Source organism: Microcebus murinus, chromosome 29 (assembly GCF_040939455.1).
Source record: "Microcebus murinus isolate Inina chromosome 29, M.murinus_Inina_mat1.0, whole genome shotgun sequence".
NCBI lineage: Eukaryota > Metazoa > Chordata > Mammalia > Primates > Cheirogaleidae > Microcebus > Microcebus murinus.
This window is the reverse complement of record NC_134132.1, coordinates 12,941,189-12,960,051: the sequence shown is the minus strand read 5'-3', so window position 1 is coordinate 12,960,051 and position 18,863 is coordinate 12,941,189. Positions and strand designations below refer to the sequence as shown.

General features: G+C 35.8%; 1 protein-coding gene across 10 annotated transcripts in view; it reads right to left on the bottom strand.

Moving 5' to 3' along the window:
- The window catches only part of WDFY3 (WD repeat and FYVE domain containing 3), a 269,179-nt gene that overhangs the window by 131,713 nt on the left and 118,603 nt on the right, over nt 1–18,863 (bottom strand). For all 10 annotated transcript variants that reach the window (XM_075998724.1, XM_075998728.1, XM_075998723.1 and 7 more), the window contains 7 exons: nt 16,721–16,882; nt 10,757–10,949; nt 8,988–9,174; nt 7,151–7,317; nt 4,033–4,500; nt 3,077–3,178; nt 302–495 (listed from right to left, as the gene is read on the bottom strand). In XM_075998724.1, the coding sequence (XP_075854839.1) occupies nt 302–495; nt 3,077–3,178; nt 4,033–4,500; nt 7,151–7,317; nt 8,988–9,174; nt 10,757–10,949; nt 16,721–16,882 (1,473 nt within the window). The remainder of the gene's footprint in view (nt 1–301; nt 496–3,076; nt 3,179–4,032; nt 4,501–7,150; nt 7,318–8,987; nt 9,175–10,756; nt 10,950–16,720; nt 16,883–18,863) is intronic.

The window sequence follows — 18,863 nt, the reverse complement described above, 5'->3', positions numbered from 1 at the left end:
ATTTTTTTTTTTTATTACTTTGGATTTCTGAAATTTCCTTGTCTCTAACTTAAATATAAATCATTTAAAAAATAACCTAAGTTGGCTGGGCGTGGTGGCTCACGCCTGTAATCCTACCACTCTGGGAGGCCGAGGCGGGCAGATTGCTCGAGGTCAGGAGTTCGAAACCAGCCTGAGCAAGAGCGAGACCCCTTCTCTACTATAAATAGAAAGAAATTAATTGGCCAACTAATATATATAGAAAAAAAAATAACCTAAGGTTTTTGTAACAAAAGAGTAGAAACATACTTATCAAACTTACCCTTAAAATGTCAGTCTTCAGCTGCAGTTCTGTTGGTGGAGCCGAATGCATTAACCCCAGGAGAGTGCCCATGTCGTCGTCCCCGTTGGGGGACAGCACCAGCTGCTGGATGGTCATCAGGGCATGCTGCCGGCACTGAGGGTACTTCACTATATTATGGGCACATCTTGCGCCTCCAAATTCTCGAAAAATTCCTTGAAGGAGGGAGAGAAAGTACCACGTGGGCTAACTCACAATGTTCTGAGACAAGTGAGATGAATAGGAAATTCAGTTATTTTTGTAGGTACAGTAACTCAAAAGAATGTAGTACATAAAACCTACCCAGTGATTTCGCCCTTTGAATTAAAATATGAAGTTGCACTGTGCATGTCTGAAAAGTCGTGCACATTTTTTCCCCTAGATTTCCTGAATGCAAGATTAATGCCCTGATTATGTTCACCATGTCCAAATTCTCCAAATCTAGGACTTTAGGAAATTTCATAGGTAGAGATAACACCAGGATACCCAATAATGAAATAAACTTACGTGAAAGGCTTTCAGACAAACAAAACCCCAAATAAATGAGATTCAAAATGAACAAGGCTTTCAAAATAGTGACAAGAAAAGAATGGACTAAATTGTTTTACCACAGGACAAAGTACAAGGAACCAAAATTTTTTGTTACATAGGTAGAGCACGAGAACAGAAGACGACAAATTCTGGAATAGAAAGCACCAGTCATGGCACTGCTCCGAAGCCTTTACATAGAATGATTTATTTAGTACTCATCCCCTACCATGCAGAAGTTGAGTCATGTAGCCCAAGTCACATAGCCATTAAGTGACAGAGCAAGGTATGTCTACACAGCCTCTGCTTACAAGTGACACTGTTTCTTACATCAAATATCATCCGCAAGCATAAAAAAAAAAGAGGATGAAGTGACTTAAGAAAATCACTGATTAGTATTTCCTCTAAGTAATTTTTCTACTCTTTATGCTTTTAGGACACCTTTATTACAGTTCATAGCAAACAGCCTTACTATTATTGTCTATATGTTTGGTCCTCCATAACTCTTGGATTTCTCCTGATTTGTGTTTCAATAAACGTTTGTTGGTGAGTAACTGGCGGTGTATTTTGCTGTAGCAACCACTGTCCTCTCTATTGAATGGCTTTCCATTTGCTAACTTTTTAACCCTTTGCACTCGGATGTCGAGCGTGGATAATGAGGAAAAAAAAGCAAGCAAAGGGTTAAGAATTATATAACCTAGTAGTGAGTCTAAGTTACGTGCTCGAGATTCAGCACGTGGAATTTGTGACATCCTCTGATTACATGAAGACCTTGTTTACTCATGTCCTGGTTTGCTAGTGAGGGCCAAATAGATGATCATAAATGGCTAATACTTTTTTAAACATTTACTGTGAGCAAAGCACTTTTTTAAGTGCCTGAGATCACACAGCTAGTAACATCTTTCTTAATATGGAAAAGAAAGACAGTAAGAAAAGAACTGTGTGCAAATGTTCGGCACTTTGGGAGATATATTAAGCAGAATGGTCCATTCTCTCCCTGTGCAACCTCTAGGTCATGTCATTAAAAACTTAATTTGCCAAATAAATTCTTGTTAGTGTATCTTCGTTATGTTTCCGAGTTCCTCGGGCGACTAGAAATAAGATGATGCATTATACCACTGACAAAATGTTATTATAGTGCCCATTAAACTTCATCGTCCTCATTGTTTCAATTACCTACTAAATTCACTCAACTCCGTCTTGGCATTTGACAAAATTCTATTTAAATAATTACTTATGTAATTATGTGTTAACATCTTCCTCCAGTAGACTGTAATTGTTTTGGAGCATAAATTGTCTTTCCTTTGCATCCCTAACACCTAGGAACAAATGATATATTTATACATATGCTGAATGCCGAGTTTCTCTGCACTGAGGCAAACAGTCATGCGTTTGTGCACGGGGTTCATTTGCTCATTCATTCATTCGCCCATGGCTTCCCGTAACACTTAAAATCCAAGCTCTTCACCGCGTCCTAACCACCTGTGTATGATCTGGGCCCAGCCTGCAAATCTGAACTCACCTTCCCTTCACTTATTCCTTTCAAGCTGTATTGACCTTGTGGCCTGAGAGTTTTTTGATGTTGACTAAAAATTTCAAGTAATCTTTCCTTTAGAGCAAGAGTGATATTTTATAAACATATCTGACTGTTAGTGACAGAAAGAAAAGGAAGCAAAAGAAATTGAGACTAAAGACAAACAAAATAGTTAATAAACCTCATTTACCTGGGATGGGTTAAGTTTTATTAGAGAATCATTTTTCAATAATTCCTAAAGGTTGTAGCATTGTAATACTTTAAGGTAGTACCAAAAAAAAAAATTTTTTTTTTAATTTTATTAAAATTTTTTTTTCTTTTTATTTTTCTTTCCTCTTTTTCTTCTTTATACCTCTGCTATACAAGTTTTTTTTAAAAAAATCATCATACAAAGAAAATATTTTGGAAAAAAATTTAAAGTTTGAAATTGAGTAAGAGTACATTTATTAATATATAAGTTAAAGGTTAGAAAAAGAATACTTTAAGCATAAGGTATACCATAAAAAGCAATCTAAAAAGCATTTTGAAATGGTAAAAATGTTATATATTTTGTCGTTAAGATACTTCTAATGGTCAAAAGTATTGCATTTTTAGGGCAATCAATAGTTTTTAAGTGACAGGATGATTTCGGAAGCAAGAATCTCTAGAGAAGACAGGACCTGAGGCGATCTCCTCCCTGTGGCTTTTCTCATTACCTGCATTTGTGTTGGATCCTTGGAGAAGCACTGTCAGGGTCTCCATAACCAACAAAGCCAAATGTTTTTGGTCTTCAACTGAACTATTATTTCTTGAGTCCCCTAGGAAAAAGGTTCAAAGATCTAAATGACAAGAATGATAAAGCTTATTTTGTCTCGACTCAGTTTTAATGATTTCTTTTAAGATTATAACATGCGTCCAACATTTGGCAAAAGTAGGCTCAAAATCAGTGTTAACAGATTTTATTTTGGTATGGCTAGAAACGGTTATCTAACAAGCATTAAAAACAAAAATGTGCGAGTTAAATATATCCTTCTCGTAGGGGTTTTTCCTCATCAAGGAGGTCAACAGGAAAACGCTACATTTTGAAGAACCATAAAGAAAAAAAAGTTTGTGAAAAATACTACCTATTCAACTTATATTAATTCACATTTTACTAATTGCCAGATAATACGGTACTTTTATCAAATTTATCAGAAAGGTATATTTATCAGAAAGGTATACAGGTATTATTATACCTGTATGTATATAGCATCATTAAATATATTTATTTGCTCTCGTTTAGCAGTAACTAAACACTTAACCACATTTACGCCTAATAATTAATTTAATCAATAATAATCCAATTATGTCTGGAAACTTTTTAAGATTCCCTCTGAGAAGCACAAAGTATTAATAGTAGACACAAGTCAGGTGGGTCATGCATGTTTTCCCCCAGCTTTTGCCTTCCTTTAAACCTTCTTCCACTACGAGGACAGAATTCTAGGCTCTCCTTCCCCAATTCCCTAACAGAGGTTGAACGAAAAAGTTAACCCTGGATATTCACTTGTGTGTCACAATAATACACGTTAGGAAGCCATTCAAGTCAATAGCCAATTGGAAGGCACAACAAGAACAAACAAACTTCCCAAACCCCTTTGCCAAATAAAAATAAAGTTATGGAAAATGCTTTTACCTTGTTCATTTAGTGCCTGAGTGGGATCCTTCAAGAGGGCAGCGTATTTATGTAAAAGGTTTACCATGACCTCCAGAAGGCCCACCTCCCTGAACACGTCTTTAAATATGCCGTCATGTCTTGTAAACTTAAGAAGTGTTTTCATGGCAATAATGCTACAGTAGTGAGAAGAGCTAGATTTTAAGAGGATACTAACACTAATAAGTTCTTTACAGGGGATATAATTTAAGCTAAAAACAACAAACTCCAGCATCTCAAAGTATTTGTTCTGTACTTCTGGGAGTTTAGAAATCTTCTCAGCAAACTGGGACAGTGTGTGCTGTGACTCTAGGATGAAGTAATTGGCATTGTCAGCCATATAAATATTTGTGATGGCATCAAGGATGATCTGGGCAAGGAAGCTGGTTTTTGCTTTTAAAAATGCATTCTGAAGGACTGCAAAGGCCTGGATGTTTCTCACACTGTGACCTAAAATAGAAAACAAAAAAACACGGAATTAGGTGCTATGTGAGAGTTTAATCATGGCAAACTGGTCTGTTTAAATACATCATGAATTGTAAACAATTATCAACTATTCACTAAAAAAACAACCCTTCACACAAAAGGTCTTATTTTTCTTCATCAAAATAGAAATCTGTGTATTAATACATGGCTCTTGTGAGACAAATTAGTGATAAGAATTATAAAGAAATTAACATAGAAGGTTGTATTATATTAAGATGTACAAAAACGAGTAGTTTGCCTGTAAGGATTGACAGCCAGTTAAACAACTATTAGGAGTGAATAGCATTTGCAAGAGTGACCAAAAAATAAATACAGAACCTTATAGAATAAGCTGGATTTTAGAAAAAGGGTAAACATAGAACTACAAAAAATATTAAAAGTTCAGAGAGATTGTTCAGAAATCCTTGCTTGTACACTTCTAAAATATGTGAAGATTTTTAAAAATCTTCAGCTTATATATGATTTCAATTTTGTTTTATAATACAAAATTTATTCCATGTATGGCAAATATCAAAAATTTATCTTTATTTCCAGTGTCTAGCTAAGTTGGTTACCTACAGAAAATAAAAAGTAAAGATGTCCTTAAAAGATAACATCTCAATAGGCTTTTCTTTTCCGATAATTCACATGATTAAATTTACATAGATATTCAAAGGTCTAGAATAGCTAAAATGATTTTTAAAAGGAAGAACAGAATTAGAAAACTTTATAAATGACCAGATTTTAAAACTTACTATAATGCTAGAGTAATAAAGACACATATATTAATTAAACAGAATTGAGAAAGAATCCAGATAAATGGTCATATATGGTCTTTTCAAAAAAGGGTCCTGGCATATTCTGATATCCATATGGAAAAAAAATAAATAAACCCTTACTTCCTACCCCATATAACAATGAACTTAGGCCGGGCGCGGTGGCTTACGCCTGTAATCCTAGCTCTCTGGGAGGCCGAGACGGGCGGATTGCTCAAGGTCAGGAGTTCGAAACCAGCCTGAGCAAGAGCGAGACCTCGTCTCTACTATAAATAGAAAGAAATTAATTGGCCAACTAATATATATAGAAAAAATTAGCCGGGCATGGTGGCGCATGCCTGTAGTCCCAGCCACTCGGGAGGCTGAGGCAGGAGGATCGCTTGAGCCCAGGAGTTTGAGGTTGCTGTGAGCTAAGCTGACGCCATGGCACTCACTCTAGCCTGGGCAACAAGTGAGACTCTGTCTCAAAAAAAAAAAAAAAAACAATGAACTTAAAATGTATCATAGAAGGCTGGGCACGGTGGCTCACGCCTGTAATCCTAGCACTCTGGGAGGCCGAGGCAGGCAGATTGCTCGAGGTCAGGAGTTCGAAACCAGCCTGAGCAAGAGCGAGACCCCGTCTCTTCTATAAATACAAAAGAAATTAATTGGCCAACATATATATATATAAAAAAAATTAGCCAGGCATGGTGGCGCATGCCTGTAGTCCCAGCTACTCAGGAGGAGGCTGAGGCAGAAGGATTACTTGAGCTCAGGAGTTTGAGGTTGCTGTGAGCGAGGCTGACGCCACGGCACTCACTATAGCCTGGGCAACAAGCGAGACTCTGTCTCAAAAGAAAAAAAAAAAAATGTATCATAGACCTTAATGTAAGCTGTTAAAATAGGAAACATTGAAGAAAGAAAATACTAGAAGAAGAAAACACTGGAAAAGATTCTTGTGGATTGGGATTAAGTAAAGATTTCTTCAGTAGGAGAAAAAAACACCACAAAATATTTTTTAAATGAAAAACTGGACCTCATCAAAATTAAAACTTCCGTTCTTCAAAAGATACTGTTAAGAGAAGAAAAGGCAAGTTAGGACTTGGAGAACATACTTATAAAATGTATATTAAGGGATGAAGGACGGATAAAGGACTTAAGCAGAATGTCTAAAGAACTTGTGCATCTCCAATAAAACCAACAACCCCTATCAAACTACGGGCACAGAGATCTGAGCCAACGCAGAGATACAGATGGTGACTAATCACATGAAAAAATGCTAAGCTTCAAAAAGCCTTTCACAAAAATGAAAGTAAGAAATAATCAGATACTACTACACACTCTAGAATGTCTAGAATTTAAAAGACAACCAAGTGTTTTGAGGACATAAAGTGACTGGGACTTTCATACACTGCTGCTGTGAACGCAGAAAGGGACAGCCACGTAGGAAGAGAGTCTGGTAGCTTCTCATAAAGTTAAACACACTTTTACCATATGATCTAGCAATTCCCCTGGCTTGGAATTTATCTAAAAGGAATGAAAGCGTATGTCCACACAAAGACTTGCTTTATGTGGACATCCACTATAGCTTTAATCCTGATGGTCCAATGAATGCCCATGAACTGGTGAATGCATACACACATTGTGGAGTATCTCAACAATGAACTACTGCTAAGCATTAAAAAGGATCAAACATCTGATATATTCAGTAACATGGATGAATCTCAGAAGTATCACGATATTCCCCCTCAACCATAGTTTCACTTTCTGCAGCTTTAGTTACCCACGGTCCGAAAATACCACCAGAACTATTTTAAAAGAAGAGAGACAGAGAGAGTAACTGCACATTCACATAATGGGGGTGGGGAAAAAAGACTCACCTTTGCCTGCAGGCTGAGGTACTGCAAATCCAGGCAATAAAAAGGGTACCCCTGTAGTAATACCAGCTGGTTTTAGTTCGTTGACACCGTACGTTGTTAGAGAAGTTATCAGATTAACCAGATCTTTCAAGGCATCTTTGGATTCTGCCTCTTTTGCTTGTTCCAATCTAGAAAAAGCATGATTTAGGAAATAATTTTTCTCTTCTGTGGCATTCTCAAATTTAATACCAAAAGTATGTTTCGATTGTATACGCAGTAAATAAATGTATAAAGTACTTCAAGAAGTTTTGAAAGGACACAGGAGTCATCAGGGAATGGGCTTCTGACCATGGCCCTACTGAGAACAAAAAATGGGGTGCAACAAATATCTTTTGTAAAGAACAAAATTTACTGGGTTTTTTTCCCTTAGAAGAAATTATTCTTATCAAATTATTTCTTATCAAGAAATTATTCTTATTAACTTGGAGGATGTACAAAAGTAGGAAAGGAGAAAAATTATAGTTAGCCTCATAATCACTTTTAACATTATATTTCTTCAACATGTCTTTTTTAATGTGAAAAGTTCAGTTTTTACAATATTTATTCTGATATCACACACGGAATTTTTTAACCTTTTTAACTTACTAGTATGATTTATGTCATCATTATGCCTCTGCACATTAGTATAAGCTATCTATCCATAGATACGTTTTTAATGGTCACGCAGAGCCAACCGCAGATTTCGGGAGGAGAAGGTGGAACAGCCACAGAATACAAGAGCACTACTATACATAAAATTTTGTCTACATTTACAATTATATCTTTAGGATCAATAACCAATAATGAAATTACTGTCAGAGTTATGTTTTTGAGGGTCTTAATATCTAGTCAACCTGTACACAAAGGATTGCACCAATTAATAGCTCTCTGTGTTGAATAGTGTGAAGTGGTTATTTCAGCAACTTCACAAATGAGAATATATATGCAAAATTATATTCTTTGGGAGGTTGCCTACTATTAACTAACAGCAACTAGGTTAAACTGATAAGAAGAAGTTTAAAGCCAGGTGCTGCAGCGGTACGTGCCCATAGTCCCAGGTACTTGGGTGGCTGAGGGGGCGAGAATTGCTTGAGCCCAGGAGTTCTAGGCCAGCCTGGGCAATATAGCAATACCCTATTTAAAAAAAAAAAAAAGAAAAAAAGAAAAAGAAAAAAAAAAGAAAAATAGAAGTTTACAAGAGAGTCCTGGTTTACAATAAAATGACTAAAAAATAACTGATGGCCCAGGAATAGCTAGAAGAGGAATGTGTACCTTTTTCCTAATAATATTTATAATCAGCCACTTTCTGAGTATATACATGTACCATTTGGAATAAAAAAAAAAAGGGACTAGTGAAACATTTTGGACTAATGTGTTTTATACACACATTTGTAAGGTTTCATTTAATCTACATAATTATTCTTGTTATTAACTACATTAATAAAAACTACTAGAAGTACTAAAAAATAAGGATAACCAATATTATTATTAATCAAGAAGAGTTTAAACGTTTGGAAGATATTAATTGGTTCATCTACACTCTCCTCCCTCTGCTCTTAAAGCAGAGCATGGATATCTAACCTCTGACTCCACCATGCTTTTGGCTCACGTTTGCCAATTTACCTCAAAATCAACTTTTTCTATCCTGTTGGCAGAAAAAGAATAGAAAAAAAGAGAGTAAAGCCCAGAGGTGACCCAAGTATACGTTAAATAAATGTTTCACTGATTCCTTTTCCCTATAACCCCAAATCACGTCGTTTCGTTTGATGTAAAAGACTGAGCAGACTTTGAAATTTATTCTTAAGTTGTGGGGTTTTACCTAAGCAAGAGATCACAGAGAAAATTATATCCTTGCCATATCCGAAAATCATCCAAAAGTGTTTGAGAAACATCACTGGAATCTTTGAGGAAACAAGAAAGCCCAGCAAACATTTCGACAATTTCTAGAGGAGACAGGTCATCTGACTGCTGCATATTCTGAACACAGGTAGATAAACATTCTTTCTCTGCAAGAATAAAACAGTAAGGAAACAGGTATATTTATGTCAATTGCTCAAGTAAATTTTCTTCATTCTTAATTGATGTTTAATGAAACATCAAATTTTAATGTATCTCTAAAATGCTGAGATAAATGTTACACATTTGAAAAGTAAATATAAGTCAAACTCATTGAGAAAGTACTGTACTACCTCTAAATAGTAAAAAAAAATAATATAGAAAAGCACTGAAAAATAGCTGACGTATAAGTACATGCAATTTTTCATATCATGTTTTGATGTTTTATCATTAAACAAAATAACTGGCCACTGCCAAGTGATATTTTTGTTCTTTTATATTGATTTAGTAACAGCATGAAGAAAAACAAAAAACTATCTTTTAAGTTTAAGAAGAAAAATCCAATAATTAATTAAAACTTTAAATTAGAATATAGACCAATGAAATGCAGAAATGCTTCAGGAAATAAAATTTTAGAAATTATATTTGTACAATATATTACTAGTTTAAAACACAGATATATCCTATCACTGACTTTGAGAATTTGTGGCATTTCAAAAAATATGTTTAGTAAAATATATTTATATAAAGAAAGCCAATGTCACATAAAAGCCAGGATTTAACATAGGAATGGAAGGAAGGAAACATTTAATGACTGTCTCAGTTGCTAAGTTTCATATACATCATTTAATAAGTGTAAATAAACAAAAAAAAATAGTTGCATTAATTATTGTGAATACGTTTCAGGAGAATAATATACACGTGGTCTGACTTAACAATGGTTCCACTTAAGATTTTTCAACTTTATTAGGGTGCAATATCAGCAAGTATTCAGTAGAAACTGTACTTCAAGTACCTAAACATTCTGTTTTTCACTTTCAGAATAATAATCAATAAATTACATGAAATATTCAGCACTGTATTGTGAAGTAGGCTTTGTGTTAAATGATTTTGCCCAACTGTAGGCTACCTGAAGTGTTCTCAGCACATTCAAGGCTAAGGTTAGGTGTACTAAATGCATTTTTGACTTATCATTATCATTATTTTCAACTTAATGATGGGCTTGTCAGGACATAACTCTATCGTAAGTTGAGGACCATCTGTACATTAAATAAGTAGACTATTTGGAAAGTTGAATATTATGTATAAATTAAATAGACACAATTTCTCCTTACTGCCAATAAAGAACCTAATTCCACCTATGCTGCATCTGACAGATTATTACCTGGCTACTTATGCATTTATCTTCAGAAAGTCTGGTAACTAGAGCATTTCATAAAACTCCTTTTTTTTTTTTTTTCATTAAAAGAAGAAAGAAGAATAGACTATAACACAGAACTTACATTACAGCCAAACATGTACGGAATAATGAAATTACGTGTAAATAATTGTAAATAACCATTGTTCAAAAACCCGAGAATTCCTTCCATTTAAATTACCCCGCAAATAATTTCTCCTCCTGGCAAATCTATGTTCTAATTTTAAAGAACAATCTTTGGGAAAACCGGTAAGAGAGAAATAAATGTCATCAAAAGGAAGAAAGAGTGGAAGAAATATAGAACACTTAAAATGAATATATAAAGAGATACTCACCGTGAATATACTTCACTACATTGACACTGAGACCATGACGGGAGATGGTCATAAGGACTTCTCCAGCACTCTTTCTCCAAGGCAGGTTATAGGGAGGGCACCAAGAGGTTATTGCACTGAATAAAAGCTGGAGATCATCTTTTTGGGCCAGTTCCTCCGCCGGAGAAACAAAACTGCACAATTTCACTAAGATCTAAGAAAACAAAACGAGAACGTACAAACAAGCAAAAAGTCAAACAATCTGATTTAGAAACGGGCAGATAAGCTCAACAGATTATGTCTCAAAAGAAGACATACAAATACCTAACAGGTATATGAAAAAAAATGCATCACACCACCAAGTATTAGGGAAACGCAAATCAAAACCACAATTAAGACATCGTCTCACCTCAGTTAAAAATAATGAATGCTGGTGAATATATGGTAAAAAGGGGAATTCTTATATACTGTTGGTGGGAATGTAAATTGGTACAGCAATTACGGAAAACAGTATGGAGGTTCTTCAGAAGACTAAAAAAAACAGAACTACCGTATGATCCAACAATCCCACTACTGGGTATTTACCCAAAGGGGAAAAAAAAATCAGTATGTCGAAGAGCTTGCTGCATTCCCATATTTATTGCAGTGCTAGTCACAACAGCCAAAATTTGGAATCAACTTAAGTGTCCATCAACAGATGAATGGAAAAGGAAATGTGGTATGTGTGTATGTGTGTATGTGTGTATATATATATATACATACACACACACACACACAATTTAATACTATTTAGCCATATAAAAGAACGAAATTCTGTCATTTGAGGCAACACGGATGAGCTTGGAAAACATTATGTTAAGTGAAATAATCCTGACACAGAAATATAAATACCAAATGTTCTCACTCATATGTGGAAGCTAAAAAAGTTGATCTCATATAAGTAGAGGGTAGAGTGGTGGTTGACAGACATAGGGAGGAAGGGAGAGAGCCAAAAGTTGGTGAACGGATACAGAACATCCAGACAGAAGGAATAAGTCCTAGTCTTCTATAGCGATATACAGTGACTGTTAACAACAATGTATCGTTTATTTTTCAAATGGCTAAAAGAATAGATTTTCAATGTTCTCAACACAAATGATAAAAGTTTATGGTGATGGATATGCTAATTACCCTCATTTGATCATTATACATTGTATGTATCAAAACATCACATTGCATCCCACAAATATGTACAATTATTACGTGTCGGTTAAAAATAATAAAAGCAGGGACAAAATATTCACAATCTACACATCTGATACAGGGCCAACATCCAGAATCTACAACGAACTCCAACAAATCGGCAGGAAAAAAACAACTCCAATAAAAAGTGGGCAAAGGACATGAACAGAAGCTTTTCAAATGAAGACAGACAAATGGCAATAAACATGAAAAAATGTTCAACATCGCTAATCATCACCAAAGTAAAAATTAAAACCACAATGAGATATCACCTTACTCCTGTTGGAATGGCTTTTATTAAAAAGTCCAAAAACAACAGATGCTGGCGTGGATGCAGAACGAAAGGAACGCTTATACACTGTTGGTGGGACTGCAAATTAATATAACCTCTATGGAAAACAGTATGGAGATTCTTCAAAGAACTAAAAGTAGACCTACCATTTGATCAAGCAATCCCACTACTGGGTAACTAACTCAAAGGAAAAGAAGCCATTTTATCAAAAAGACACCAGCACTCAAATGTTTATTGCATCACAATTAATTCACAACTGCAAAGATGTGGCATCAACCCAAGTGCCCATCAATTCGTGAGTGGATTAACAAAATGTGGTATACGTAATGGCTGAGTTGTACTCAGGATGAACTAATGCCTTTTGCAGTAATTTGGAAGGAACTGAAGACCATTTTCCCAAATGAAGTATCTCAAGAATGGAAACACAAACACCACATATACTCTTTAATAAATTTGAACTAACCCTTTGGGGACACAGTACACACAGGGAAGTAAAGGTCATCAGAAATCAAGCAGGGGGTAAGGGAGAGGCGGGGAGGGGCAAAAACCCACCTAACAGCTACAGTGAACACTATTTGGGTGATGGGTACATTTATAGCCCTAACTCAAGCCATGTATCAAAAACATTTGTACCTCCTTAATATTCTGAAATAAAAAATAAACAAACACATGTAAAAAAAAAAACCCACAAGAGTATATATAAATAAATAAATGTTTGGGGAAAGGCAAGAGCCAGAGAAGGACTAGATCTGAATATTATTAAAAAGTTCACAGTAAATACTGGGCAATGCCATTAATACCACAATGATTACTGCTTTTAGGCAACATTAAAAAAGATGTCCCAAATTTATACTTTACCTTAAGACAATAAACCAACCCTACTTCTATCAACTTATTTTTTTAAAAACATTTACTATCTTCTCTTCAGCATATTTCTGTATACCTTGGCTTGAAACAGGATAAAACAGCACTACTTTTCAAGGCCAACATTTTATAATATATTTTTTTAATTCTTAGTTTGCCACAGGTAAAGTGTTATTTTCTTCTCTAAAAAGGACAGTTTAAGGGAGATGAGAAAGTAAAAATAGATCTTTAAAAGTAAAGGTATTTTTCAAATTGTTTCAGTTTTCTACACAAGTAAATGGGGATATAGGAAATAATAAAAATCATCTTTATTTGGAAATATTTTTAAAAATTATATCTAGTTGCCAAAGCCTTCTAGAGTAGCTTTCAAAGAAGACTCAAGGCTTCTTAAATTCTGAAATGAGAGCTTATTCCTTAACTATGATTTGCAAAATACTCACTACATAAGTGCTCACAGCATTAAGAGCCTGCTGCTTGGGCAATTTAGCAGTGGTTTCTGCCCTCAATAGACTCTTCCTTCTAATCCCAGTTCGGTGTCAGGAAAAGTTAGCTTTCTTCTCTTTGTTAACTTTTTCTCATCTAAATATTTTAAAAATATGTAATATGAATAAAACAACTCTAATTTGTGACATCATTTTATCCTCCTGAAAGAGGATACAATGCTTCATGAAATTTGGGTATTTCAACATCACAGTGAGAAAATTGCTAAATAGAAAGAGGTATTTGAAATACGCTTTGTCTGAGAAAGTGAAGTGTTCCTCTCCCTATGTCCTTCAGTGCAAAAATATGCTTAAACACAAAAGCTTTCTAAGTCACAGCTGCCAAGCATCAGGGGAAACAAAGTATTAAGAAAAACAATACAATATTTACAAAATCAGTAAATATGGCACCCACCCACCAAATGCCTGGAAAAACTGCTGGATTCCGAACGTCCATTAATGTATGTAATATGTCTATCTTTTCCAACAAAATGTTATATGCTCAGAGAGATGTACCAATTACACCTTTTATTGGTTCTGACACTGCCTTATGTGATTAGAGGGACAGACGCCACTTCTCTAATTTCTAACATAGCAAACAAACCCCAAAAAGCAATAAGTTGCTTTTTTTCCAAGTCAAATCCCTGTTCTCAAAAATAAACTGGGTTTAATGATTCCTTGAATCTGACTGATGACTTCTAAGATAATCCATTCCTAATCTTCACAGGCAAAGAGGTTCTTACAAATAATCTGGTTTAAGCCTGTCATTTTAGAGAATAGAAAACTGAAGCAAGCGTCTATATCCCATTCCTGTTCTGGCCCTACACTAACCACTTCTATTTGTGGTTAGAAAGTCCAACCAAGGGTGGCAGAACAAATAATTGGCCACATCAACAACAAAAACAAAAAAGGATGCCTGCGTGAGGCAGTGCCAAATGCTAGATGCCCAGGAAACCATCTGTCACATAATAATACAAACACAGGGATTTCATCTATCATAAAACATTTAATAAACTTGTCTCAAATGGTCTTTCTAGACAAAACGGTGACAACAATATCTAGCCTGCAATGAGGAACTAAAACAAAGGAAGTGATGCACAAAAAGGAACACTGAGCTGGGACGTGGGAAAGCAAGGTTCTCATCACTGCCGCTCACCTGCCGGGGACCACATTCACGGATACCATTTTCCACAACTGTAAACGAGGAGTTTAACCTTCGATGATTCCAGTACGCTACAATGAGTCCCACAGTATTTGAAAGTCAAGCACCTACTGCTTTCAAAGACAGGGACATTTTTTTTTTTTTTTTTTTTACGTTTCAAAAGAAAACTGTGCTGTGCTTACTTAGGAATTGATATTAAAAGTATAAAAATGCAGTTGTCATTAGATATTAGAAGTATGAAACTGTAGCTCCCACTTATCCCCTAAGGCATTCATTTGTTCTTTAAAAGGGCTTTAATTGAAATGAGGCTGCTGTTCTAACCAGCAAAGAATAATCCACCACATTCATCAGCAATGTCTTTAAGCACCTTCAATTCCTATGTGATTTATTCCCATTGCTTTTCTCACTGCTTTTCCCCAGTCTTCAGGAGTCAGATAAACTTGAGTTCTAATCCTATTTCTGCCACTTGCCCAATCATTTTGGGGGAAAACAAAAGCCATGGGTTTGCGTTGCAAATTCAGATAAGACAAGACATGTTGACCACAAAAGCACAGAAGTGTATAATGGAGCAAGTGTTCTATAACTGATTTGCTGATTTAGTGTTTCATTTGATAGTTAAATTCTTCTACTTTCTAAAACTGCCTTGGTGTCCCTCTCTCTCCTGTTCTTTCATCATTAGCAGCTCTGCACAGCAGAGGCAAGAAAGACTCCAGCGTAACATGAAGTGAGCAAGCAACCATTCTCCACACCTGCTCTGCTGTACCGATTCCAATCCTTACCTGCTCCAATCCACCATCCTTTCTGTTCTCTTTCTGCTCTCTCAGTGGTGATGGGGACCAGAGCAGCAGTCAGTCACTTTTCTTTAATGTCTACTATGCGCTAAGCAGAGAACCACGGCTTCACTTACCATTTCATTTGAATCTCACAAAAAAAGCCTTTAAGTAAAGGTCATTTTCATTTTATAGGTGAAAAATCTGCATCTTGGGTTATATAACTTCAGAGAACTAGATTTAAACGTGTTGTTAACTTTTTATTGTGATAAAAAAAACAACTCATAACAAAATTTACCATCTTAACCATTTTAACTGTGCAGCATGTTAGTGTTAACACCACATATAATGTGCAACAGAGCTCCTGAACTTTTTCATCTTGCAGAACTAAAAATTCTATTCCCACTGAACAATTCCCTTTTCTTCTCTCCCTTTAGTCCCTAGCAACCAGCATTCGACTTTCTATTCTAATTGTTTGACTACTGTAGATAATTTACATAAGTAGAATCACACAGTATTTATCTTCTTGTGCCAAACGTGTTTTTCATACTGTATTAGAAGAATGGACACATTGTATTCTAAATGCTTGTAGGTTGTTTGTTTTGAAAATTTTCTCCCAAGAAGGAATATCATACATGATAACTATATTCCCAGGCTAGCTAACAAAGGTCTATTACACCTCAGTTAACCCACGATGCTATTATAAGAACAGCGGTAACAGCGGGAAAGAAGACCTTACAGGCAGGAGGTAGAAGAGTTGGCAGCACTCACTAAAACAAACTGTCTTTATAATTTAAATATTTATAGGTTAGGGACGTCTTGTATACAAAATAGCAACTAAACAGAATTCCTTGATTCAGAAATATTACCCAAATCTTAATTTTCAAAACAGTTTTTTCCTTGCTCAGTTTGTTTTAGAGACGCTACTGACATATCCAACGTAATACCAATAACTGGACCTATTCAGAGGAACTTTCTAATGCCTCACTTGAAGAGTCCTGAAAATAGTATTTCAAGATTTTTTCTGCAGATTCAAAAAAAATGTGATAATTATATGATATAACGTCATCCTCAAATAAACAGAATGAGATACTACACGAAATGGAATATGTAAGTACATCTTTTTAAGAAGTGCACCCATTTCATTTTAAATAGAGCATGCAGACGACAGGTGTTAACAAATAGCACCTTCCGTACCTGTACAAAAACTTTCTGGAGCAGTCCTCGACGTTCCGCTAGAGGTAGCTCATTCTGTGCACCTCCGACTGCCTCAGGCACATGTGGAAGGTCAAAAAACAGATATAAACATTTAACCAGGGTGGAAGGCACTGACATCGTTGTCATGCAGTCCACGGTTTTCTGGAAAATAAACCAATAAATTAATGAATAGAGAGACAGACATAACTCCAATTGGTATAGCTGAATAATTCACAAATGTTAAGCCAAAAAGTCACATATCAAAGTAAGTTTTTAAATTCATGTAAGAATTTAAAAATGACTACATGCCGGAAAAATACTCCATTGCCCTTTTAGACAAATTTGACTTAATCAAATATTGAGAATGGGTTTTTTTTTTTTTACATAATAGGTTATTTATTAAATTTGATATTTATTTATTAAAAAGCACCATGTTTTAAAAGAATATATGCACTTTGGAAATGAGAAAAACAAGCACTTAATAACCATGAACTGTTCAGCAAACTACTTGTAATTTTCCTGGGCCTCACTTTTCTCTCTTATAAAAGTAGATAGGCCAGGCGCTGTGGCTCACGCCTGTAATCCTAGCACTCTGGGAGGCCGAGACGGGCGGATTACTCGAGGTCAGGAGTTCGAAACCAGCCTGAGCAAGAGCGAGACCCCGTCTCTACTATAAATAGAAAGAAACTAATTGGCCAACTAATATACATAGAAAAATTAGCCGGGCATGGTGGCACATGCCTGTAGTCCCAGCTACTCAGGAGGCTGAGGCAGGAGGATCGCCTGAGCCCAGGAGTTTGAGGTTGCTGTGAGCTAGGCTGAAGCCACGGCACTCACTCTAGCCTGGGCAACAAAGCGAGACTCTGTCTCAAAAAAAAAAAAAAAAAAAAAAAAAGTAGATAGAATGGTACATATTTTTTTAGGGTAAATAATATGAGGGCTATATAAGACAATAAATGCAAAACATATTAGGCACTAACTAATAGCTGCTTTCCTATCATTTTCACTTTTATTATTACAGATTCTTGGGGCTGCTGGCAAGACGCGTGACAAGGCCATCACTTCCTTTTGTATTATTTTCAAACATTTCCAGAGGCAAAAATTCTGGACCTTCTTATAGCAAACATTTTAGCACTGTTGAGAAGTATAATATTTGTCAAGATCTTCCACGATGTGGCTCGTAATAAAAAGTTTTACTGCGCTAGAGAGCAACAGGTTGGCATCATCTGTTGATTGTTTACTTTCTCGTCAAACATTTATGCAATGCCTAAGGAATGTCAGGCTGTGTGCTGGCAGATGAAGCATTCTTGCTCTTCAGAAGACCACGGTCTACTTACTAGTATTAGTAGTTTCATAAGTAACTATGATTTAATGGCTTTAACAATGGTAGTGTGTGTACACACACACACACACACACACACACACACACACACACACACAGGCTAACATAAAAGGGACAACCGATCAACACCGGCAGGAATGGAATAGAGATGTACAAGGAATTAAAATAAAAAGGGAAAGGTCACCTGGAAGTTACACAGCAGGTTAGGCCAGATGGTACGGTATGTTTGAGCAAACACAGAGTTCAAAATTGCTCACTCCTGAAAAGCCACAATAATAATGGCTAATCTTTAATTAGCGGTTGTTATGTAACAGGCATAAGGCTAAGCGCATGATCTCATCTATTCCTCAAGTCAACCCTTATGAGGTAGACACTATTACTGTATAGTCCTTATTTTACAAGCAAAGCCAACTGAGGCTCATTACTTACACGCCCTTCATTAGGGCAGAGAGCTGGTCAAGTGGCCCACAAAGAATATACGTTCAATGACCTACAAAAACTGTCTCACATTCTAGTCTGACTTCTATTTTGCTGGCAACAAAGACCCAGTGATATGTTACAAACAAAAAAATAAAACAGAACTAGATTTCAGAAAATCAGCTGGTGGTAGTGTAGATCATAAATTAAATATAGAGAGCCAGAAGGCAGGGATAATTAGGAAACGAATACAAAACACCGTATGATAGACAGGGCCCCAACTAATGCAGTAGCAGGGTGATGGAGAGCAGAGAGCCTCAAGAAAAATCCTTTGCAAAATCTGTCCCCTTTCTACCTACCCAGTATTATTTTCTGCCTCAAATA